Below are 25342 nucleotides of genomic sequence, written 5' to 3' on the forward strand. Positions count from 1 at the left end.
TTTTTTTTCTCTTTGGGGGGCAACGAAAGGTTTCGAGAACGCAGATGTCAAGGCCGCGAGCGCTACTCGCTTCCAGAAGCCACCCGGCGCCAGCAAGGCGCGCCTCGTGTGAAGCGCTCGCAAGGACCTTCTTGAGGAAAAATGAAAGCGTCTACGACTCACTCGCGTACAAAATTCAAGGCACTGTCGGGCTTCGCTCTCCTCAACCTTTCTGTGCGGCCGTGAGTGCTTTTGGGGACCAAGCTTTTGCGTGTTTTTCTGAAAGGTGCATACTTTCGTAGCCGAAACGGCGCTAAGTTCAATGACGTTGATCATAAAGCACATACTTACCGAAAAATTCTTCCCACTGCACGGATTCGTCCGAGTCCGAACGGGCGTCGCCTCGGCCCATGCTCCAATAAAACGGGGTCCTTCTTTCAACTGTGTCGAGCTCACTGAGTCAATCGGGGAGAGTCTTCGACGGCGAGCTTCGACCAGCGATCGGCCCCATTCCCCACCGTTCGCGACCGCCGGTGTAGAATGGTGTGGGAACAACGTCTCCTCTGCAAACCCCTTCACTCAACGGGTCCACAAAGGCCCCGCGTGCACGCACACACACACGCACTAGGGGTTTGGCCGATGCGAAAACAAAAACTTCACAGCGCTGTCTGTCTCGCGAGCGCTCGGGCCGCGCCTCATCACATGCAGCACTTTCGTCCCACCGCAAACAGCAACAAGGCGCTCCTTTCTTGCGCAAGGCGCCCAGTGCATAAGTGCGAAACAAAAACAAGAAAGAAGTGAAGAACAAAACTTAGGGGCACGCACACCACGGCCGCCGCAGTCACAGCTGTGCCATGTGCGGGACGCGAGAGCGTAGCCAGCAACGCGGGAGTGATCGAAAAGCGCGCACGAGGCTCAAAAGCCACGAAAACGTTCATTCCGCACGCACGGACAGCGTCGACGCCTGGCCAGCGGCCTTGTCGAAAAAGTTTCCTACCGTCGGAGTCTGCGCCGACCACACATCGACACAGCCATGCACACGAGCGCCCCGACAGGCCCCGAGGCGAAGGCCACCTAAAGCTTCCACTTTCCGCCGCCAGAACGACAAGACGACAATGTAATGTAACGGTGACGAGACACGAACAAAAGCGAAGCGAGGACGTGATGCATTATGCATGTATGTACGTAACACTTAAGTATAAACCCCATGCAAGCGATCTTGCACGCGACAGCGACAAGCGACGCGATGGAGATGGCTGTCGCGTTCGCTCGTCGCCTACAAGTTGCACCCCATGCGAGCGATGACTTCGAGCGACGTCTCCCCAGTGTTGCCGGTATGAGGGCAGCAATATAGGCGCCGAAACTAGCGTGACGCGTGCTTTATTAACTTAAGTTGATGTATTTTACTGTAAAAAGCAGCATAAAAAATTTCTGAAAGTCTTCCACTAGGTTTTTATCCTTGCACCTATAAAAATTCGATCGTTTGCTCGTTCCGTGCGACAATCGGAAGTACTAGAGTCATGTACATCCAGTTCCGGCTTTGCGCTATTGGCTAGTCGCTCATAGCACTTCCGGGCGACGAGCGACGAATTCTAGATTTGCAAAACCGAGCGATCGCGCGACAAGACCGAGCGATCTGTTCAAGCGACGGCCCGATCCGTCGCGCGAACCCGTCGCTCGTCGCTGTCGCGCACAAAATCGCGCCAATGGGGTTTAGCCTTTACACGAGTTATGCCTGCTGTAATCTGAAATACTTATTGTTTATCAATGAATTAAGGCTGTATGCTGAGTTTTTTTTTAAATGTTCCACTAGCACATCGAAAGTGGGTTTAACCGCTCTTTCTGCGCATGCGTGAGAAGCAGTGGTTGCGAACATGGAGAAAGGAAAAAGCGTAGAGTTTCTCTAGACGTTTCTCTTATAGTGAGAAACTCTATGGAAAAAGACAGAGTTTCTCCATAGAGTTTCTCACTATAACACCTAGAGGGTAATCTGGCGCCACCGTCTATGGGAGTTTCTTAAGGGGGCACCGTGCCGTCATGGGAATGACGGTATATGTGTCTGCGAGGCTCGTGTTGGCTGGTGTTCTAAGAGGCTTCGTCTAAAACGTGGATATGGCTACGCAAATAACGCGTTCTCACAATGGACAAGAACGGCACCGAGAGCGGCGCTGCTGCGCCGGCGTTGAGAGCGCCGCATGCGAAGCAAAATTCTATTAGCGGGTGGTACCCCTCTCCCATCTCTCGTTCGCGCCGCCTTGATTGCCTCCTGCACTGCGCGTGTTTGGGCACGTTTCGCGCCGCGCGCGGTGTGTGCCTACGTGTTTGCGCGTAAAGGGCGGTGTACAGTCTGTTTCACATTTAGGGGAAAACTCGGAGCGCATTGTATCGCGATGCGGCGAGCGCTTGAGTCAGGCGGCGGCAGCAGCTCGCGCAGGTGCTCGAGGGGCGGGATCTTGAACGGCGTCGTCTGCTACGGCGGCACGCGCTGGCCGCATTGTCGGTAAACGTTCTACTATCAGTTGCAGGGCGCCGATCTCATCGTTACGGCGTGAAATGAGCCGGTATTCTTTACTATGCGTTGTGCGACGCCAACTGATACGCCTCGAAGGTAAGTTCATCGCTGCAGGGCAGTCATAGACGACGTACTGATTCCATACATTCTTGACGACCCGTTTCTGGAAGGAAACTATATATTCTAACGCGATAGGTCGCCGATCCACACTGCTCTTGTGGTGCAACAACTGCTAGAAGAGCGCACAGTCACTCTCTTGGAGTGGCCGCCTCAATCCCCGGGCGCCAACATCATTTAACATGTCTGGGGCTCATTGAAAGTATCGCTGGCGCACAATCCCCTCTATCAGTCGCCCGAGGATAGGCTTCGATCCACCATCGTCAGCGACTGAGACGTGCTGCGAATGAACACATCCCTGATCAAGTCATTCTGCTCTTCACTGCCGTCCAGGATGAGCGCTGCCATCGCTGCCGCTGGGGACATGACGAGATACTAACTGAAGTTCCGAGCGTGACGTGTCCAATTCCCCGCCGGCGGGCAGAGTCTGTCTGGTGTAGCGAATGATTGTCGAGAAAAATCATTTCCAGCTCATTGTCTGAACCTAAAACATTCATTTAATCGTATCCGTTTGTTTCATCGTGTTCGACTCCCATAGTTATGATTCTTGAGTGCTTTGTTTTCCTTTCGAGACAAACAAAGACTGAACACGTTGCGCGCACATCTTGGTGCGTCTTGTCGCTGCTTATTACGGTAGCACATACAGTGAAGAAATATACGTGCACTGCCCCTGACAGTAGCACGCTTCCCGACAAATGCGGCCAGCGCGCGCCGCCGTAGCAGACGACGCAGATCACGACACCGCCCCTCGAGCGTCTGCGCCTGCTCGAGCTGCTGCCACCGCACGACTCTATTGCTTGCCGCATCGCGATGCAATACGTTCCGAGTTTTTCCCTAAGTGTGAAACAGACTGTACACGCTTCTATTTGCCTTTAAGAAGATCGGTACGCTTGACGATTATTTTTATGGCTGCAATGCGTCGAAAGGGCAGCGTCTGCTTAACCATGTAAGTGACGCTGAGCAGGTGATTGGAAACGACATCGTATGTACCGCCGGAAAAATCGTCAGCACATACATACGGCACATACGAGCTAAAGTCATTTTTGCAGTTTCTCACAATATGTTTGCTACAAATCCGTGTTGTCTCTGATGGCGACAACGGTCTTCCATCGACACTGTGCGGAAATAAACAAAATATATCGATTACTTAAATGATATTGCGCGACAAAAAACGACATGGACGTGAGAGACGACACACCAAGCGCATGTCGTCGACACACCAAGCGCTTGGTGTGTCGTCTCTCACGTCCGTGTCGTTTTTTGTCGCGCAGTATCATTTAAGTAATGGATTACCAACTTGCCCGGAATGCAGCTCTCAAAAATATATCGCTGCATGGCACAAGTACGACATGCGCACACCACTTTAACTAGTGCGTCCCCTACAATATGGAATAGAAGCAGCAATGTAGACAGCTTGGCCATTTTTTAACAGTGCTCAAGAGACGGAAGTTGAAAGTATTAGTAATCATTCCTGCTTCAGCAATGCCGGCGCGACCAAGACGCGGGCGTGTATCGTCCAGCAACTCGATCGATCGGTGCAGTGGTGAAGCGGGAATGAACTCCGGTCATGTTCAATGCATCGTGCACATATTCAATTTCTCGGCACGCGTGAACTTCGGCCACTGCTAGCGCATACAACAGAAGTGGTTTCCATTCTTGGGCAGCGCACACATAAACGAAACACGAGAAAGAAGACAGGACAAGCGCTCGTCGAACAACTTAAAGATTTTATATGAATAAAAGGATTATGTACCGAGTAATTATTAAATTCATGTGGGTTACATATAAAAACCGTCATACACTCAGGAGTGATCAATGAACGAGCTCGCTTCATTTGCCAGTTGTTTACTTCGCTCGGCGCACCGCAGTAATCCATGTGTGTCGTCTGCTTATTTCGTACCATTTTCTTGTGAATCGGCAGAATTTCACTGGTGGCATCAACCCTTTCGTGTTTACATTGCTGTCGTGACAGTTAACAACACAATAATAATTTCCGGTCATCCGAAGAGGCGCCGTCGCAAACAAGACACGTTTCGCGCGCAGCGCGAACTGAACGCGGGCGCGACCGCGAAGGGAAGCGGCGGCGGAAACCTACACCCGTTGGAGATGAAATCGATCCGCCAGGGGAGAAACGAGCGCTGGCGTCTAGGATGAAACTTGGCGTGCGGTCGTCTATAAAATGTTCATAAAATGTTTCCATTCACGCATATTACATCTTTACTCACCCACGATTAATGACCAAGCGAAGAAAAGCAAGAACAGACGACCAACTGTTTCAAAGCGAGCGCGAACCTTGTCGTCTGTCGTCCAACTTTAGCGGCCCGCTGATACTTTTTACGTAACATGCAGTCGTACACACAATAACAAGTTCTCATAGTTAAACAAAACATGTTTTCGCGTAATAATAAAGCTAAAACAGCTTTTCACGTGCTGTTCTAGTAGAAAATGAATCATTGTGACAGACGGAACGGTACTTGCCAAGCGCGTCTTCAAGGTGTCCTGTCTCTACAAGAACGATGCCAATCCGAATCCACAACATACCGGCATTCCCATGCATACCACAGCGCAGCAGCGCCAGATTTCCCTCTAGGTAATGTAGTGAGAAACTCTATAACTCTATGGAAAAAGATAGGAGAGAGGCATGGAGGGAGGAAAAAACTGAGCAGGGCATGGATCAAGGGTTCTGGCGTGAAGCCGGAAGTTGGCGTTGCTCCACCATCATGTCGGGCCAGAGTTGAGTTGAGTTGAGTTGTTGTAGGCTACTGGTGGGATTAGCCTTGCAGTTGCTGCCGGCAATTGCTCCACCGTAGCGACACTTAAAATAAGTACATCGCATAATCAGACACACACCACACAAAATACAAATGGTCACTCCTCAGTTCACCATGTGGAGGCCAAATCTGTGTCCTGTAGGTAATTTAAAAGAAGGCGAGAGACCTCCTTCCTACACAGCCGGTTCCCGCGCGGAAAAACAATGTCTTGAAAAGAGCTGTGAGGAACTCCTGTCTTCTTGAGGGAGCCGAATAACACCTTCCTTTCCGCGTTATACACAGTACAGCACATTAGGTAATGTTCTATGTCACCGCACACACCACACGTTGAACATAATGGTGATAACGCCAGGCCAGTCTTATACATCCACGCAAGGGTTCGAGCAGAGCCCGTGCGAATGCGGAGCAGTAAGGTGGCTTGGTTTCTTTGGAGGCCCTTGATCACACATGGCTTGTGAGGTGAGCTCCACAAAGAACTGAGGTGGCACAACACTGCTTCTCTGAAGAGTCTGTTGTCGTCTTGAGGCACTCTTCTCAATGGATTCCTAGACAGCGCTCTATGGGCGAGGCTGTCCGCCATCTCGTTGCCTAAAGAAACTACGGTTTTGTACGCCTCAACCTGTTGTTATTCTTACAGATTCAAAATCTGCCCTTCAAAGGTTAGAGCACGGGTTCCCTACTGATGCCTTATGTCTTAGCTCCCTACGCTCGGTGCACAATCTCCATATCAAAGGCTTCTCCATACGTTTCCAATGGGTGCCCTCGCACACAGGTATCATGTCGGGCCAGTTCTCCTCTCTTGTTTACATTTCTCAAGAAACCACGCCGCGCTGCGCGCAACCGGGCTGCAACGAGACGTTCATTTGAGGGATCGCCAGCCGTTCGTGCGCAGGCGCGCAAGGGAGAATCTGGGGGCTTTCGCTTTTTGAATATATGACTCTACCTAGGCACTTCGGAGAAGGTTTCCTAGCCCGTGTTGTAGGTGTTTGTCCCTAGGCGTGCCAGCATTGCGTAGTGGGGTCGAGTTTGTTTACGCTCGGACGCTGGCTGCCGGCGCTGTAAAATAGGTGAAGCAGCGGGCACTGACGCACGATTTGGCGACCGCTGTGTCGGACAGACTGTCTCGCACCTGCAGCACTCGTGGTAAGTTAGTCGTTGCGGATCATAGCTTTCTCGCGCCTTACGGCGATGTACCTTGTAAATAACATCTCAGATATTTCTGTGGGAGCGTAGCGACCGTAGTAGAGCCTGGGCCGCGCGGTAGTGCTGAACTTAGCGCCACAAGTTGGCGGCTGGACGTAATTATATTTATTCAATCGTGTTTTTTTACTAATCGTAACAACGTGTCATTATTTCGCATTATTGGCGGCGCCGCCAGGACACCAAAGCGGCAACGGGGACATCAAAGCTAGAACCCGGACTGGTACGTGGGTTGGGGCCGCGAAGGCCGATTCGTGCCAGGGGGTGTTCGCATAAAAAAAGTGGGTGTCCGCGACAGCCGATCTTATATACCTCTGGCACGCGCAGGCCTCGGTGGCCCTGCTTCCAGCTTTGATCACCTTGGGTGCCCTGGAGATTCTGCGCCGCCTGCTTTATAACCGCGGTTGCTCTCCTGATGAGGCCTCCGTTTGCCGGTTACACATTGTGGTATAGTGTCTCCCCCTGCGAGAGCTCCGTGTTATCATACATTTATGTTTCGTAGTAGTCAAGCTAGATGGCGCACCCCCCTTCTGTCATGTGACGAGCTTGGACCAATCAGGAGGTGTCATCTGGCGGGTGAAGTCCTTTTTAGTAATAAACGGCCGCGAGCCGGCTCAGTTTTCGTTCCGGTTTTCATCAGGAGCGGTTAGCTCCGTGTCATCCTTCTCTGCGTCGGCGCTCACCGCGCGTTCGCTGGTCGGGGGCCCCCGCTTGCCTGCCGCTGCCGACACAACACACATATGTGCCCTCTTGGAGCAGCGCTTGTAAAAAAACCCAATCTATCGTCGCTACGAAAAAATTGGGAGTGGCTTAGCTCGGCCATATGCGAGGATATACGTAGCGAATTAAAGCTAAGGCATAGCATCGTTAGCCTTGGTTAATCTTGATTGCAAGTCCAGGTTAGTCTGATTGTCTAGCTATGTTGCAGCGTTTAGCCAGTCGTTCGGCGCGCTGGTTGTCTGTTTCCTAGGCGATTCGTTTCCTCTTCATCTCGTTCCGATGTCGATTCCAGGCCTCCTCCTGCTTATCAGAATTGTCGCCGTCCATACTGCCGCCTCAACTGTGGTTGCGGCGCACGCGAGCTCCCCTTTTCAATACTCCGACATGTTATCAGGCATGCGACGCAGCTGACGAAGCGAGCGGAGGCGAGCGCAACGACGAGGAACGTGGTGTGACGTCATACCAAGCGGCGGAAAGGCGCGGCGCTGCGCTGCGGCGGAACACCTGTGGCTCGGTGCTACTAGTGGCGCATGCGCATTAGTGACTAGGGAGCGAGAGAGAGAGAGAGAAATATCCGCGTTGTGACGTCATATGCCTCCTCGGAGCACCCCCACGGCGAAATCGCAAGTTCGCGGCCAGTAAAGTAAAAAGCGACCCGCGACTTATACAACACCAGTCAGAACATTGCCCATTTAGACACAGGGATCACCAAATGGGGCGTCCGCGCCCACTGCCTCACCGCGCGGGCAGACAGCGGCTGAGCGTAAACAAACTCGACCGCAACCCGCAATGCCGGCATGTGTAGGGACAAACGAATACAACGCACGCTAAGAAACCTCCTCCAAAGTGCCTAGGCAGAGTCATATATTCAAGGAGCAAAAGCCCCCAGGTTTTCTCTCTTGCGCCCGCTCTTACTCGCGCCTGCGTACAAAGAGCTGGCGATCCCTCAAATGAACGTCTCGTTGTACTGTGGCGAGGAAAGCATATGTCGCCTTGGAAAAAGACAAGTCCGCTTGTCGAAACGTTGGCTCCCGCTTTCACCTTCTCGTTGTGCTCATCGCCTTGGTCTATTGAAATTTTCTTTCTTCTTTTCTGACACAAGTCGAAGCCAACATTCTATCCTATTACAATGTATTGTTTGTTTTGTCTATCCTGAACCAGTGCCTGTGCCTGCCACTGCTGCCCTCAGACTGGGTTTTAAGGCCCGTCAAGTGGCTGTGAGCAACTTTTTCCTTAAATCCCCCATAAATTGTATTGTAAGGAACCGCTATATTCCAGCCGTGCTCCTGATAATACTACGAGGATCGAGCTGTGCTGCTGGTGTTGATTATACAAATGAAGATGTACAATGAATGATGATATGTGGAGATGATAAAGTTGAAAGTCAGAAACTGTGCCGAGAAAGGAGCTGGTGGGGGTACAGGGGTCGAAAGGAACGATACATCAAGAACGAAACTTGGTGAACCGCCACAGACGAGGAAAAAAGGTGAAATGCCGGTGGTGTATACGTTGCGTAGCCGTGTTATAGGCGAATGTCACGAATGGCAGGATTGCATCCCAGTTCGTGTAATCGGGGCGGATGTACATCGCAATCATGTTGGAGAGGGTACGACAAGAACGCTCCGTCAAGCCGTTGGTCTGCAGACGGTAAGTGGAAGTCGTCCTGTGAATTGTGTTTGAGGCGCGCAGAACTTCGGTAAGGATAGAAGAGAGGAACACTCTGCTGCGGTCGCTGAGGAGAACGCGCGGAGCGCCATGGCGTATGAAAATGTTGTGTAGAAAGAAGTCGGCGACTTAAAGGGACACTAGAGGTTAATGTTAAGTCAACGTGGACTCCTGAAATACCATCCCAGAAACCTCGAAACGCTTGTTTCGTGCGAAGAAGAGACTTATTTTAAGAGAAAATGCGTTCTGAAGCGTCCGCGTACCTCTAGCGCAGTTCAAATCACCCGACCTCCGATCGAAGAGTGTTGACGTCATGGTATCATAGTGACGTTGCGCCGTCGGTGAGTAAAACGGCTCCCGCAGACGGCGCTACGGCTTTTCTGCACAAAACACAAACGCGCGGCCAGAAACAGAGCCAAGACAGAGCCGACAGCAGCGCGAAAGCGGAACTACGGTGGCTAGCGGAAGGGAAAATGCGCGACGATAAGCTGGTTCTTTATTTTATGACGCCAACTTCGACGCTCGTTGCAATGGATGACCCTGACAACGACACATTGGCCTCTCTTGTTTACATTTCTTGCGAAACCACGCCGCGCTGCGCGCAACCGGGTTGCTCAGACGCGCGCGCTCCGCAGCAATACTAAACAATCGCGATGTCTCATTGCATTACCGTTGCCGAAGTCGTGTTGAAAGAAGTTCATAATGAACTTCGCAAATTTGGCAGTGAGGTCGAATCGGCCGCTTTCACCGACTTTTACTAAAATAAACATGCCTTATAAGGCTTGCCAACTGAACTGTTCTCATCAACCGCAGGTACCGGCCGCTGCTCAGTTCTTGCGTGTTTTTAAAAGGAGGTCACCTTTATATCGCTGCCTTCTACTTGCTTTTCTCAGCTTGTCCTTCCTGAGGCTCTCAGACGGACTTGCGAGCCAGACGTCTGGCAATACGCAAAAAAATGTACGCATTCTCACTGCATTGCAAGAACGTACTGGAGACACGTACGACACACCGACCAATTTGCGATCAATTTGGAGTTTATGAGCACAAACACATTCTCGCTTGAGGAATCGTCGTGCTTTATTGAACAAAATTCGGGTGGCCGCGCATCACTACGATCAGCGCGCCGGCGAGGAGGCAGAATGTCATTTCTGACTCTGCGACTGCGGCCTGAGGTGCCTTCTTACCGCGGTAAGTGAAGCTTCACGGAACCAAAGTTTTGCGATAGCCGGCGCACGGTGCAGAACAGTACGCGCGTAGAACCGGCCTACGTGCGACCATGGAACAGCCGTTTGATGTGTTCGCAGGCGTACGTTCTGTGGAGCTCACACTTGCAGCGCATCTGCTAGCGTTCACTTCCCTGCGCTTCTCGCGCGCACATATAATAGCGTCCTCGATCACCCGCACCGGTGCGCACCGGGGCGCCTTGGTGCGCACTTTCATCCTCGATCAACCGCACCGGTGCGCACCGACCATCCTCGATCACCGGAAGCGCACCGTGCTGGAGCGGTTTTCTGTTGCCCCGTCTCGCACCGAGAAAATCGGCGGTGCGCCGGGGTGCAATCCCAGCAAGCAATGCGGGACGCGCGCGCGCACTGCCGACTGCAGAGCGCGGACGCTCTGGCCCGATAGCTGCGGTTGCAACGGAGTTCAAGGAGTTAGCTAATGGAGATGTCGGCAATGAGAAAGGAGGCGCTGCTAGTTGCCGCAATCGATGAGCTTTTTGCAAGTTCGTTTGACAGCGAAGACGACATGCTGATCGACCTCGTCCAAAAACAATGTGGTGAAGAGCGGCCGAAAGTGGACAGGTTCGTTGAACGGGTCGTCAGGAACGGGTCGTCAGGATTAATGATAAAATGTATTGGTGTTTGCTTGCAACCAGGTATGTCGGAGCACGCAGTTTGTCAAGGTTCGAGCGCTGGCCGCAGATGCTCAGCACCTGCAAACAACAAAATGTGCGCGTGCGCGTTTTCGCGCACGTCTTGCGCGCCAGGGGCAAAGTAGCGCTGCATGCAAGCACCCTGCAATGGGTGCAGTTTTGTCCTCGATGTTGACCCTCCGCAGTGCGCCACCACGGCGGTGCAAGGCGCACCATTCTGGTTTCGGGGCAACCCCGGGGCAAGGTGATCGAGGACGCTATAAGATACGCCTGCGGTAGGGAGGATTCGTTCCTTAAGTCAAAGCAGCCGCTTCTTCCCCATCTTCCAGGATGAAGCATCGGCTGGTAGGCGCACGGTGCTGAGGGCAGCAAAATGCACATATTCTGTGTGATGCTTTATCAGCACGTGTATTGAGGTACACCTGTGCAGGTGTGCATGAACCTCGAACGCGCTCTGTTTAAAAGACACTGTGCTGTCGCGAGTACTGCGAGGAACAAGCAACAGTCAAGCAAGGTGTGTTTTAATATGCACAAAAGCAACTTGTTACTGAACACGAACCATGAATTCATAACGTACGTTATACGTGCCGCAAATACGTTCATGCGTTCATTGTGCAGATTCTGAAACGCATCGGTTTCGGCCTGCTATGGCACGTTAGCATGATTCCGCCAAAGAGGGCAAAATTTCCCGCGGATATTCCTTCGTCCGCTGCAATTGCCATCACGAGGTACATTGCGTACAGCGTTGCATGCGCGTTCATTTCACGAACTTTAGTTCGTCCTGTCCCAGTTGGCCACAGCAACATCCGGGAGAGCACGGCCCAGATAACACACCGCAACAAAACACGGAGACCAACGCAAACCTGCCCGCACGGCGCCTTTGCCACGGTACGAAACCTACGGAGCAACACGCGTGAACGCGCATAACCATAACAAAGCCGCCATCACGGAGGAAGGAAACTAAGGAGAGGCCCTACCCCCTCCGCGCGCTAGGAGAAAAGTGTGGCGGAAATGACGTAGTAGGTTCTCATTTTTTTGCTGCTTTTTTATTTTTTTTTGTTCTATGGCCACGCCTTTTGGGCCACAATGGCGGCGTTGTTATGGTTTTGAGCGCTCACACGTGTTGCTCTGGTAGGTTTCGGGCCGTGGCAAAGGCGCTGAGTGGGCGGGTTTGCGTTAGTCACCGTGTCTTGTTGCGCTGTGTTACCTGCACCGTGCTCTGCCAGACGTTGCGCGAGCGCGCGCGACACCACGCGCAGCGCGGCGTGGTTTCGCGAAAGATGTAAACAAGAGAGGGGGGTGGCCCAAAAGGCGGAGCATCGCCATGAGCAACGCCAAATTCCGGCTTCACTTTTGCTTCACAAAGAGTGACGTCAGGGCCTCTCCTTAGTTTCCTTCCTCCGTGGCCGCCATTGTGGCCAGAAAGGCGTGGCCGCTACAGCAAATAAATAAAAAACAAACCTGCAAAACAAAGGAGAACCTACTACGTCATTTCCTCCACACTTTTCTCCTAGCGCGCGGCGGGGGTAGGGCCTCTCCTCAGTTTCCATCACGGTTTCCTTCCTCCATGACGTATACAAACTTTTAGAGAAGGGAAACTGTACCTTCCACAGATCAACGGAAATATTAGTAGCGGTGGCGTTGCGAACTAAAGTATGCGACCTAGAGATGGCGCTGGCACTATTATCACCATTGTTTCGTAGTGAGCGATATGGCCGCGACGGTAGCGGCTGGTGGGGTTCGTTGTGTTGTCCGCTCGCCGGTTTTGGGTGTTTTGCTACCGCTTTCGCAGCGGTGTTCGTGTGTATGATACTCTAAAATGACTATGGATACCTTTATTATATCGCCAAATGACCGAGAGGCCTCAGCTGGCAAAAAAGAAAAAAAAAAGCACGTCAGACAATAAGCTTACATTTATTGTCAATCGTGAATGAAGCAGTACATGACCACAATTTTCGTACAGGTCAGGTGGAGCTAATGCTGTCAGTTACCGAGTTTACAACATACAGAAACACAGACAGTAATCTATTTAACGGAATTGAAAGCTGAATTCGAGCGAAGTTTTCTCATCGCGTTTGGCGTGCCGCTAAAGCAAGGACAACGATATTGTGTTCGCCTACACTAATACTTGTGTTGCATACAGTGCTGTTTGGCGTGTTCCATACTATATGTATGTTGTCTGCCTTCGACAATTTCAGCTAGATTAAAAAAAGAAACATAAGAAGTGCTCAACAAACATGTACTGTCACTAAGGTAAGCTCGAGTTGCAATGTCGCATTGTTTTCATAACACATTGGCGATAGGCGCGAAGTCTAGAGGAAAAAAAAAAACGTTATGCTAAATTTTAGATCACATATTGTGTGTTCTTGATATTTCTACTGCACATTTAGTGTTCAGCTGCAGCAGTAAAGGCTTTGTCACAAGTGAAGCACTCGTAGATAGGCGAGCAATGTTATGGAGACGACAGCGCTTACAATGACCTCTGCCAATATTGTGTGTAAACAAGGACACTAAATAAACATATAAGTATGCCCAATTAATGCTCACGGATCCTTGTAAAATGCAATTTTCGGTTTCATGTTGAAAAGAACATCTCGGTTTGCATGTTCAAACAATGCAAAAGGGTTACAAGGAGATGGACACGTCAATTGAGTAACAGAGGTGAGCAAGGGAAGCCTAAGCCTGTAGCCAACGTTTCAAAAATCAAACGTACTTGTGAGTGCGGTGACGAAGATAAGTTCCCACGCTGAGGCTTCCCTTGCTCGTCCACTGTTGATTGGCTGAATGTTAAGCCAAAATCTTGCACAAACACACTGTTCTCGGGTATGTCATCTGCTGTTTGAAGAGAAAGAAAAATCGATTTTATTGGTTCATCATGTTCGAGAAGTGTGGAGTAGGCCAGTTGTGTGAAGTTGCCTGTTCTAGCCATTTCTTACGGTGCAGGGCTAGCCTAGTTACTGATTTTTGCAAATGAAAAACGCAATATCCAGATCTAATTATAACCCTATCACTTACCATCTTAACAATGCTCCCTTAGATTTCATCATGTCCTATAAATATATTGGTGTACACATTACAAATAAATTAAATTGGACCAATATAGAGTATGTCATTAACAATGCAATTCACCTGCTCGGGTACTTACAGTGCAACTTTTCCAAAGCGCTGTCTACTTTAAAACTACACCTTTACAAGATGCTAATACGCTCAAAACTTCAATATGCATCTGCAATATGGGATCCCAGTCGCGCTAGTCTTACTACTTCACTTGAACTAGTACAAAATCACTCTGCTCGTATCATTCTTTCTAAATATAACTGTACCGCGAGTATAACCTTAATGAAGCTAACCAGCACTTATTCCCCTAGCTAGTCGTCATGTTTCGCTATTTCATAAAATTTTCCGTCATACCACACTTCACGACGACTTCATACCATGGCCTCAAGTACACTTAAAACTGCATCGATCATCGCAGTAACGCAGGGATTTATTCTTGCTACACGAAGTATTTCTTTGAATCTTTCATCGCCCGTACATCTCAGGAATGGAACCACCTTCTCTCAAGTATCTAGCCATCACCGACAACAAACTTTTTTTGCAATACATTAGCTATCATTGTATATAGGAGAAATATTTTATACCAAAACTCACTGTTCTTGTTTGTTTGTTTTACTCTACTGCTTTGTAACCATTCCCCTCTTTAATGGCATACGGCCCTGAGCGTACCTTAAATCAAAAACAGAATAATAAAGTGAAGAGTGACTGCCAGAGTTTCGGTGAACATGAAGCATCATTTCTTCAAAATTGCACTGAGCGGTTTTGAAGGCTTTAAAATTCTTTGCAGTCTCATGTAACAAATCAAAGCATTGAAGGAGCATGTGATACTTGGTAATGCCCGTCAATCTGATTTTCAAATAGCAAATGACGGACTTTGTGCATTACCAAGTAGGGGCTTGCCACATGACGAAAAAAGAAACAAGTTGGGACTCAACTTGTTACTTCTCTGATTGTCATAAAATGCCCTTAAAATCAAGCAAGCTTGTATGTCATATTTTAGCATCGCCGCTCGGTACGATACAAAACTGTAGACTTGCTTTCCTGATAGGGCTCACAGCCCTCTATCTGGTAAGCTTGCGAACATGTCATGGTGAGGCATGTAGTTCAAGAGGACCTGTTGTTATTATGGTGTCCGTTGATCTTCTTATGGCTTGGCGTGGGTAGCTTGCAAACCAATAATCTCTCTTTTGTCCTTCTTCCTGAAAAGAGAAATCATGAAGCCATGACAAACATGCAAGCAAGGAATGGGGAAACAAAAGTTTGTCCAATAAATGAACAAATCACAGTTCTAGTTGAAGTGTTCAGAAACATACCTTGCGAGGATTCTGCCTCTGTGGTGACACATTCACTGGTGACTTGTACGTCCAGAGACAATAGAGTCCAAAGTGGTGATCAAATATGAGCAGCATCTTGGAGGCTGGAGGCAAAAGAAAGCCTCAGTTACTATGGTGGAAGCGTGGGTGAGTTTGTGATTCATATATGACAAAGAACAGTGCACAAAACGCTCCATGACAGAAAACACACACAACCCTGGTTTGAGTGTGCATTTCTTTCAATGGTGTCCTTGTGCAGGCTGTGCTTTGTGAAGCCTCAATTAAATTTTTTGCCAGTTACTAGTCAATAAACACAGTAATTTTATTATGTATCAAATGATATTCATCCAACTGTATCGCCGGAAGTACACTTGCACTAATTTGCTGCGAATTTATCGCAGTGTATCAGTCATGCAGACACAGCCAAAACTATTTATTTTTTATACTGTACTCCGTATTAGGAATTTTAGCAACGGGGCAAAATAACAAGAGCCTTGTTTAAATTACCTTTGAAGAGCAATAACTTACGATTACGAGCAATTACGATTTTCCATTTTGAAAAAAAAAATGACTACAGCTATCTGTTTTACCCGCCTTGCACCCGAAGAAATTGAAAGTTGAAAATGCGAAGCAGTGTTTTTTAACTCACCGGTGCACACACCCAGAAGATGCAAGGTTAATCCGCTTTCTTGGGTAGTTTCCAGACAGACTGTGCTCGGTTCCAGCGACGAGTTTTCACGCTAGCTAGCACATTTTTTTCAAGCAACCCGTCATTACGTGGCAGACCACTGACGACGGAAGCCGTGTATGTACCCATTACGCCAGTGAAACGCCGCAGCTGACCAAATTCACCGTCTTTAAACACGATCGTCTGTTAGCGGCTATCGAATGTCGGATGCATAAACTGGCTGAGATATTATTGTTGGCTAATTAAGACGAACCTGCGTGATGCTGCACAAAGGAAACGACCACCCCCCGTTCGCAAATATAACCGCCGTAGAATTTGAATCGATAAACGGCACGAGCTGCAATCGATACCAGTGGGCTGCTGCTTATCACACGTCAGTGAGGTCTCAAAACCTTTATTCAAGTAACAAAGCACAGGCTTTAATAACGTAAGCTTAATAAAAGAATTGTTTGTTTATTTTGCAGAAAGTTACACGTTAACTATGTTTGACTGTTATTATGCGTGCATTTATAGATCAAATGGATGGATGGATGAATATTATGAGCGTCCCCTTTGGAACGAGGCGGTGGGTTGCGCCACCAAGCTCTTGCTACTATACTGCCTAATATCCTACCTAGGTTAAACAATGAAAAAAGGAAAAAAAGAATACTCTGAACTACCACGCCCAAATTTTCTGATCCCCTATTGCGAACTGTGCTTTTGTACGTCTCCGTCTTTTGTCGTTTCCCTACTTTTCTTCACCAATCCTCCAGTCGCCTCTTACTAATGTCTATTGCGGACATGTTTGCTTTACCACTGCTCCCTCTGAACCCAAGGGCTTCAAGGAGGCCAGTGGTGCCTAAATCGACCGCTGGGTAGACGTCTTCACATTCTAATAAAACATGCTCCGTAGTTTCCCTAGCTTTACCGCAGCAAGCACATGCTTCTTCTTCCTTCTTATATCTCGCTTTATAGGTGCGTGTTCTTAGGCATCCCGATCTCGCTTCGAAAAGTAATGAGCTTCCCTTTGAGTTATCATAAATGATTTTTTTTCTGCCACCCATGAGATTAATTCAGCCTGTCAGGATTGGGGGCTCAATCCCATCGCTCGTGATCCGTTGTCAAGATTGGAGTGCGGCATGAATTCGAAGGTAGCTGGCCCATGCCGTCGTCCAACTTATCCACGCTGAGGACGTTGATGAAGGGAAGGACTGCTTCTCATCGAGAACGAGGAATATGGGTTTATTCACAGTATTTATATCAGTCTAACATGACTGTTTGAGAAAGTACATCAGTCTAACATGACTGCTTGAGAGAGAGTGTCCTGAGCAGCCGCACAACAGCGGTTTTTAAACACTCGGTCCTCTCCCGATACAAGGTGATGCGAACGTTCGTTTAGTCATCGCAAACTAGCCGCCTCTCCACAGGACGGTTTACACACACACACACACATGCACACACACACGTGTCCCCGGTCCGAAACCGACACCACACGAATTTCGTAGAACTCGGAGCCGTTCCCTGTAGCGCGTTGTCTTGCGTCTTGGTCGGTGCGCGGGAAGGAGCCTTCCTCGGCGTTCCCGCGTCAACTCCCCCACCCGTAGCAGATCAGTTCCACGTTGCCGTGTTGCGCACAAAGCCTGCTTCGTTGAACTCCTTCAGCCACAACGCATCCTAGCTGAAGCGACGGAGAGTGGAGGATGCGCCTATTGTTACCGACACAAAGTCGACTTAGCCACGCCGTGGCTAGAGGTTGGCGGCGGCATTTCAAGATGAGGTTGCCACCGCTGGCGTAACAGGCTGGCAAACTTGCACTGCAGCTGGCCGTTCTTAACAAGCCTCTTTGACTTTCCGCTTGACCTTCTTTGTTGCTGTGTTGTCCACCCTACAGGCCGCATACTTGCTGGTAAGCTTCCTAGTTCTTTTCCTCCACTGTGAATCAATGTTTTTTCCTGTACAGATAACTGAACACTCTCCCAGCCCATTAACTTTCTTCCATATTCCTCAGGCGTTCTTCATACTCAATTTTACTGCGAGCTTCCCTCACTTAAAAACTAGTCCAGCCCATATCACCCTGCACAGCTTCATTTGTAGTCTTCCCGTGAGCGCCCAATGCGAGGCGACCCACTGACCTTTGGTTCCTGTCGAGTCCTGATTGTACCCTTGATTTATAGCAAACAACCGCATTTCCAAAAGTGAGTCCTGGAACCATTACACCTTTCCACATACCTCGGAGGACCTCATACCTATTGTATCCCCATAGCGCTCTGTGCTTCATTATGGCTGCATTTCTCTTCCCCTTTACTGTTATGGCTTTTCCTGTGTTTACCTCGGAGGACCTCATACCTATTGTATCCCCATAGCGCTCTGTGCTTCATTATGGCTGCATTTATCTTCCCCTTTACTGTTATGGCTTTTCCTGTGTTTCCATATATCCATTGCCTTCGTTTATCCATATACCAAGGTATTTATATTCTGTTACCCGAGGTATTCCTTGGCCCTGTATCTCCACTGTCTGTTCACTGTTTTCGTTGAATACCATAACACCTGATTTTCTAACACTAAATTTCAAACCTAAATTGTTGCCTTCCTGTCCACAGATATCAGCCAGACGTTGCAAATCACTCTGCTCGTTAGCTAGCAACACAATGTCGTCCGCATAAAATAAACCTGGGAGTTGCTGCTCTATTACTGTACCCGCCTGTTTGTATGAGAGATTAAACCCGATATTACTTCCTTCTAGCGCCCTCTCCATCCTCACCATGTACATCATAAACAGCAGCGGGGATAAAGGGCACCCCTGCCTCAGTCCCTTGTTGATATGAACTTTCTCCTCGCTCCTCATCCTTTCCCGTTCAACGCAAACGGTAGTTTCCAGGTAAATCTCTCTCAAAAGCTGTAGACAATCGTTACCTAAGCCTTCCCCTTCCAGAATATCCCACAACGTGTTGCGGTCTACGTTGTCGTAGGCACCTGTAATGTCTAAAAAGGCCACATACAACGGTCTGCTTCCTGCTTTTGATATTTCAATACACTGAGTAAGAACAAACAAGTTATCATCCAAACGCCTACCTATTCTGAAGCCATTCTGAAGCTCTCCCAAAATGCCATTATTCTCTGCCCATGCTTGAAGCTTTAATTTGATTGCCTGCATTGCTAGCCTGTATATTACCGATGTAATGGTCAACGGTCTATATGAGTGAATTCTGTCTTTCTCCCCTTACCTTTATAAATTAAATTCATTCTACTTTGTCGCCAACTGTCTGGTATTCGTCTATCTTTTAAAGTTTTTTCCACTGCTTTCACCAGAGCTTCCTTACTTTTTGGTCCCAGTTCATTTATCAGCCTAACGGGAACCTCGTCTAGCCCTGTGGCTGTGCGCTTAGGAATTTTCTCTTCCGCTTTCTTCCAGTCTAAATTTGTCAGCACCAGCTACTTTTCCACTTGGGTCACTTTCATGCTCTTTTCTTCATCAAGTACAACCTCGTCATTTCCTTGGAAAGATTCGGCTGTTGCTTTTCGCATGTAATTTGTTGCCGCTTCTCCTTCCAGTCTGTTTTCATCTTCGTCTAGGATATATTGTATTGTTGTTGACTTCCTGCCTAATAATTTTATGTGGTTACAAAATATTCTAGGTGCGGCCGTCTTTTTCTCACGTATTTCTGACAACCAACGTTCACTTTCACCTTTTAATTTTGCTTGCACCAGGATTTGAACCACAGACTTTTTCTCCCGGTATATTTCCCATTTACTGGTTACTTCATCCTGTGGCAACTGCGCCTTCTTTGCCTGCCTGTGCTCTCGAGATGCTTTCTGTCGTTCGGCGATCGCTTCTCGTATCTCCTTGTTCCACCAGCTTTTCGGTTTCTTTTTTCCTTTCCAATGAACATCTTGTTTCTCTTTCCGTATTTCTGTCTTTATTACACTTAGAAGCTCACCATATTCCCACTCTTTACTTGGCCATTCGCGAAGTTCTTCCTCAACTCTAGTGACTATATTTGCTATTTGTTCAGCGTTCAAATTTGGACTGGCCATATTGCTTTCCTTGCTCTCTTTCCCAACTACATACCCCATATTCAAAATGATGCGTTTATGGTGACTCCCTATGCTGCTCAACCCTTCTTCATCGATGACCATTTCTCTCAACTTATCATAAATTCCTTCTGTCATCAGACAGTAATCAATGGTCGATTGCCGGTTTCCCACTTCCCACGTGATCTGTCCTTCACACTTAGGCCCTGTATTCACTATCACGAGGTTATGTTGTTCACAAAGGTCCAGCATTGACTTCCCGTTATTGTCGGTATAGCCATCTAAATCCTGTATGTGGACATTCATGTCACCTAATAGGACAATTTCAGCACCACTCCCGAAACCCTTAATATCAGCGCTTATGCATTCCACTAATTCATTATTCTTCTCTGTGCAATTTATTCCGGTCCACAAATACGTAACGCCCAGCCAAGTTTCTTTCCCACTCATTGTACCTGATAACCAAAGATGCTCTTGACTATAGTGTACTAGAATAATGTTCTAGTACACTATACTCTTGACATTGTGAATTTACTCTTTTCCATTTGCCTCCCTGATGGATGAGCGTTCCGACTCCCCCTCCCTTTCCTACCGACTTAGTTCTGTTGCACCCTTCCGAAACATAATTCTCAATAACTGGCGGCTCTTCTGAGTCTCTAAGGTGCGTTTCTGTAACCGCATACACCCCTATTTGTTCTCTATGTAACTGCTCCTCAATCTCTGCCCACTTTTATTCTGCCGCCCTGCATGTTTATGTAGCCTATTGCATGGCGAGCTCTTGTTCTTGCTTTCGTCCTTTTTCTGTTATCGACGGCGATGCTCTTCTGATGTTCCCCTAGGGGACCTTCTTCATTACTACCTACTGTGACCTCCTGAGCGCCCGCGGGCCCCCTAAACAAGCAACAGCGTGACCACCAAGTCGCCAGCCCACTTCTCGTGCTAGCCTGTAATTGAAGTGGATCCCGTCTCGTTTAAAACCACCACAACTTCTCACTTCCCTGTTTACTTCGACAACCTCGAAGCCTTTCTCTCGGCTAATTTTCCATATTGCCTCATTAGCAGCCACTACGGCTCTATGTCATGACTACATGACAGTCACGCACTACATGACTGTCACGCACAGGCACCTCCGGCACCGTGCACACCACGATCTGCACCTGAGGGGATAGCTCACGCAAGTCGTCCACCCACTTCACCAAGCGCTGGGCTAGTCCTGGCCCTTTCCTTTTTGGGACGTCATTTAGCCCACCTGCTACTATGACGAGGTTGCGCACGTGGGCATTTTCCGCGAGCTTTTCTTCTGCTCGCTCCATGAAAGAACCCGGTGTGCGCCCTGGTGAAGGCAACTGGTCAATAAACCCACACATGTTACCTGAAGGCATCAAGTTGCCGATTGCTATCAATGTTGCCGGATTCACCCAAAAAGATCACGTTTTCGTGACGCCTGCGACAAAAAGGACGTCCCACGTCCACCGCCAAGGTCTGTGAGTGGTGGCGCTGGCTAACACTCCCAGGGTTCTACTAGTACACATAAATACCCAAGAAAGTGGATGGGGAAACAGCGCCGCGGTAGCTCAATTGGTAGAGCATCGCATGCGAAATGTGAAGGTTGTGGGTTCGGTTCCCACCTGCGGCAAGTTGTTTTTTCATCCACTTTAATTTCTATTAAGATATCGTTTCTTTATGTCATTTATTAAGCACAAGTAATTTGTTCTTGGTGCCAGTGTTTGTTGGCTTTTATGATATGTACAACGTATGATGACATGTGGAGATGATGAAGTTGAAAGTCAGGCATGTGTTGCGCTCACACCATGTTTGTGGAAATAAAGGCAATTTAATTTTTAAAAAGTTGAAAAAAAAGGTCGGAGAAACTGTTTGCAGCACTGTGAATGTGCCACTCGGTCTGTACCCTCGGCCGCCATCTTGTAGGCGTTCGAAAAGCCGACGTTCGGTTTCGCCTCACGCGATTATCCAGGCCGCGCCGATATCGCGACCTAGGTCAATGTAGGCCAATCGCGTGAGACGAAACCGAACTTGGGTTTTTCGAACGCGTACGAGGTAGCCGCCCAATGAACGTTTTTGATGCCAACTTGGGTCACTAAGTATGTGCAACTCGGAATGTGCCGCTCTGTCTGTAGAATGACGAAAAAGATCGCTTAAAGTGTTCGATATGCTGAGCGGAATTGAATGCACGTCACGAGGGTTCCTAAAGGACAGCAACCCGACGCATCAGCAGGCCGCGCACAAATGCACTGAGCATGTGCCGCTCTTCAATAAACCCGTCGCCAACTTGGATAACTGAGTATTGTTGTACCATACCACGCGCCTACCATCGAGGCGACGGGAGCTGCCATACTACGTGCACATCATCGAGGCCACGGGAGCTCCCACTTCACCGCGACAAATCAAGCATTCGACGAGGGGGGACTTCAAGAAGCACCCAGCCATCTCCGCAACGAATCAAGAATCGACGCGAGTGTCGTCAGCACCTGCCCCGACTGGCTCCTGCCGACGAGGAGGCGCCAAAGGGGACACAAAGGGACACTAAAGGCAAATACTAAGTGAAGCTAAAGTGATAGATTAACTCTAGAGAATCTCTAAGGAGTCAATATTATCGTGAACAGAGCCTTAATAATCGAGAAATCGAGGTAAATGCAGGACATGATTAGACTGCCCCGGGACATTCAAGCACTTGGCCGATGACGAAAGCACTCCTTAGTTAAATTCTGTCACAAGTACTCAACTACTCATTGCAAAAAAAGAACATCCTCGTATCGTATTACAGAATGAAATAAAATACTACTTGTCCAGTTCCATTTCATGTTTAGAAAAAGAACTCATTGAAATTTCCGTTGACAATGACGCGAGTGGTCGAAAGGTTTCGTTTTCGCTCGACTCTGCGCCACCCACGCTTTCGCGTTTCAGTACTTTCCTGATCGCGTAGTGCTGCGCTGGTTTGCTGGCTTGCGAAACTCGCACAAACTGCAAGTAGCAGAGAATTCAACTTGGTGGTGGGATGTGGTGTCGCGGGATACCCGAAAGGTCTACGCCACTTGACCAACAAGCAGCTGCAACGGTGAGTCCGCCACTCTGTCTTGGCTCGGTGCCGCCGTCTGTCGGGTGCCGTGTTACCCACCGATGGAAGCAAAGGACGGTGATGGCGTATGCAACGTCACCACTCCCCCGGTTGTGTGGCGGGAGATTTGAATTTCGAAAAAGGTATTCGGACCCTTCAGATACAATTTTCTCGTAAACTAAGTCTTTTTTTGGCGTGAAACAAGCGTTGCGAAGTTTCTAAGAGAGAGAGGGAGAGAAAGCAAGGACAGGAAAGGCAGGGAGGTCAACCAGAAGAGCACCCGGTTTGCTACCCTACACTGGGGGTGGGGGAAAGTTGAATAGAAAGAGGAAAAAAGGAAGAGAATACACTGAATGCGTGTGGGAGGGACACTATACAGAGGGACACTATAAACGTTCTATTAAGCAGGCGCTCGAATCGCTTCTCATGCCAGTGACGGGTGTGGCCACGGTCCGAGTATCTTCGACTCAGTGAACGGTCTCGAGTCCAGTCGGTGCAAAGTCGGTCGCAGAGAGAGGCGTTGTACATCGTAGCGAGGGCAGCTACACAATAGGTGCTCGATGGTTTCCTCGCACCCACAGGAGTCGCATATCGGGCTCTCGGCCATTCCCGAACGATAGGAGCATGCGTTCGTGAACGCCACTCCCAGCCACAGACGGCATAGCAAGGTTGTTTCACCGGGGAAAGTTTCTGAAATGGTATTTAAACAGTCCACGTCGACTTAGTATTTACCTTTAGTGTCCCTTTAAGGGAGAACCGGCGCATTCTGAAGAGAGAGAGTCGCTTCCAGCCGCCCAGTCGGTCTGTTGCGCTCTTACAGCTACATGTACGCTATCATCCACCATCTGAAAATATTGTATGAAGTTTTTCGTTTCTTCTTCGTCTGTGTTGAAAGAGTCCGTCTCTCGTCCTCCACCCCGAAGTCACAACAGTGGATGGCAAGCTGTGGGATTCGAAGCCAGATAACGCCCGCTACACCGCTCAACGGCAGCCACGAGGTCGACCGGCGTCAGCTACTTTGGAGGAGTGAGTGTCCGACGTTTGCGTTTCGCATCGCGTAAATGCTAAGGACAATTGCTCAAGTAATCTGAAAGGATGTGCTTTTGTCTTAGTTCGCTTCAGGCTTTGCATAGATTTCCGGCTTCGGAAGCAAAGCTAATTTAGAGGCGAAACCGGCGGCGAGCCGTCAGATCGCGATGGAGAAGCTCAGGATACAGGACCTTCTTGATGTTTGTCAGGAGATGGGCATTTCGGTTGCCGCGGCAAAGCGAAGGAAAGCCATTCTGGACGTTATGAGGGCAGAGGAGGTAACTGAGGAGGAAGTCGAAGAGGTTTGGGGAGAAATTCTTGAGAGTAGAAGCGAGAAAAAGATGGTCGAAGAGGAGCAGAAAAGGCGCGAGGACGCAGAGGAGAGAAAAAGGCGCGAAGAGCGAGATCATGCTCTTAAAATGAGAGAACTGGAAATAGAGCAAATTCGAATAAGTTCGGCGCGTTCAAGTCCCCTTTTTGGTGGACACGATACGCCTGAACTGAGAATACAGGACCTGATGCTACCGTACAGGATAGGCGGTGATATCGCACTTTTTCTCATGAATTTCGAACGTACGTGTGAAAAGATAGGGCTGGACAAAAGCCTTTGGTCTCAAAAACTTCTTTCAGTTGTCCCAAGAGAGGCCGCGGAAGTTCACGCACGCTTGTCTAATGAAGAACGAGAACTATGGAAAGGTAAAAGCCGCGCTTCTTCGCAAATACCACCTCTCTGCCGAAGCATTTCAACAGCGGTTTAGACAGGCAAGAAGGGGCAGCGAGTCGCACACTGAGTTCGCATAGGAGTTAAAGTCTAACTTAAAAGAGTGGCTCAAAAGTGCCGAAGTGTATGGCAACCACGACAGGTGCTTGAATGCATAGCACTGGAGCAGTTTTACCGAGTGCTTACAGAAGAAGTTAGACTTTGGCTGCAGGACAGGCTCCCAGAGGTAGAACTAGAGAAGGCAGTGCAGCTCGCGGAGGAATATTACACGTGCCGAAACTTCCAAGAAATACATATTCAGGAAGATATAGGCTAGGAAAAAATGGACTATTCTGTAAAGCGGTTTTTCCCTCGCAACCCAATTCTGCCGAATAAGAAATCATCTACGAGTGACGAGTTCCGCAAAGGATTATCGACTAAGGCTGAGCAGAGACAGCCCAGTCGGCTGGGGCCGCTAAAGCTAAGGCGGACGTAGAGCGCGCGTTCGAGGCCGGGAGACCAATTATCTGCTTCCGTTGCAACAAGGAAGGCCCTATTTCCTCAAATTGCAAGGAGCAAATCGCGTTCGCCAGCATTAGCCAGTCAGACGAAAATCTGAGGCTGCTCG

The 25342-nt window shown here is 48.9% G+C and overlaps 1 protein-coding gene across 1 annotated transcript in view; it reads right to left on the minus strand.

Annotated features, from left to right (window-relative positions):
• The window catches only part of GEFmeso (Guanine nucleotide exchange factor in mesoderm), a 197977-nt gene extending 196935 nt beyond the window's left edge, over positions 1-1042 (minus strand). The window contains exon 1 of the mRNA XM_055071604.2: positions 331-1042. Within this exon, the coding sequence (XP_054927579.2) occupies positions 331-391 (61 nt within the window). The 5' untranslated portion in view covers positions 392-1042. The remainder of the gene's footprint in view (positions 1-330) is intronic.
• Positions 1043-25342: the final 24300 nt, after the last annotated feature.

Source organism: Dermacentor andersoni, chromosome 7 (assembly GCF_023375885.2).
Source record: "Dermacentor andersoni chromosome 7, qqDerAnde1_hic_scaffold, whole genome shotgun sequence".
NCBI classification, from domain to species: domain Eukaryota; kingdom Metazoa; phylum Arthropoda; class Arachnida; order Ixodida; family Ixodidae; genus Dermacentor; species Dermacentor andersoni.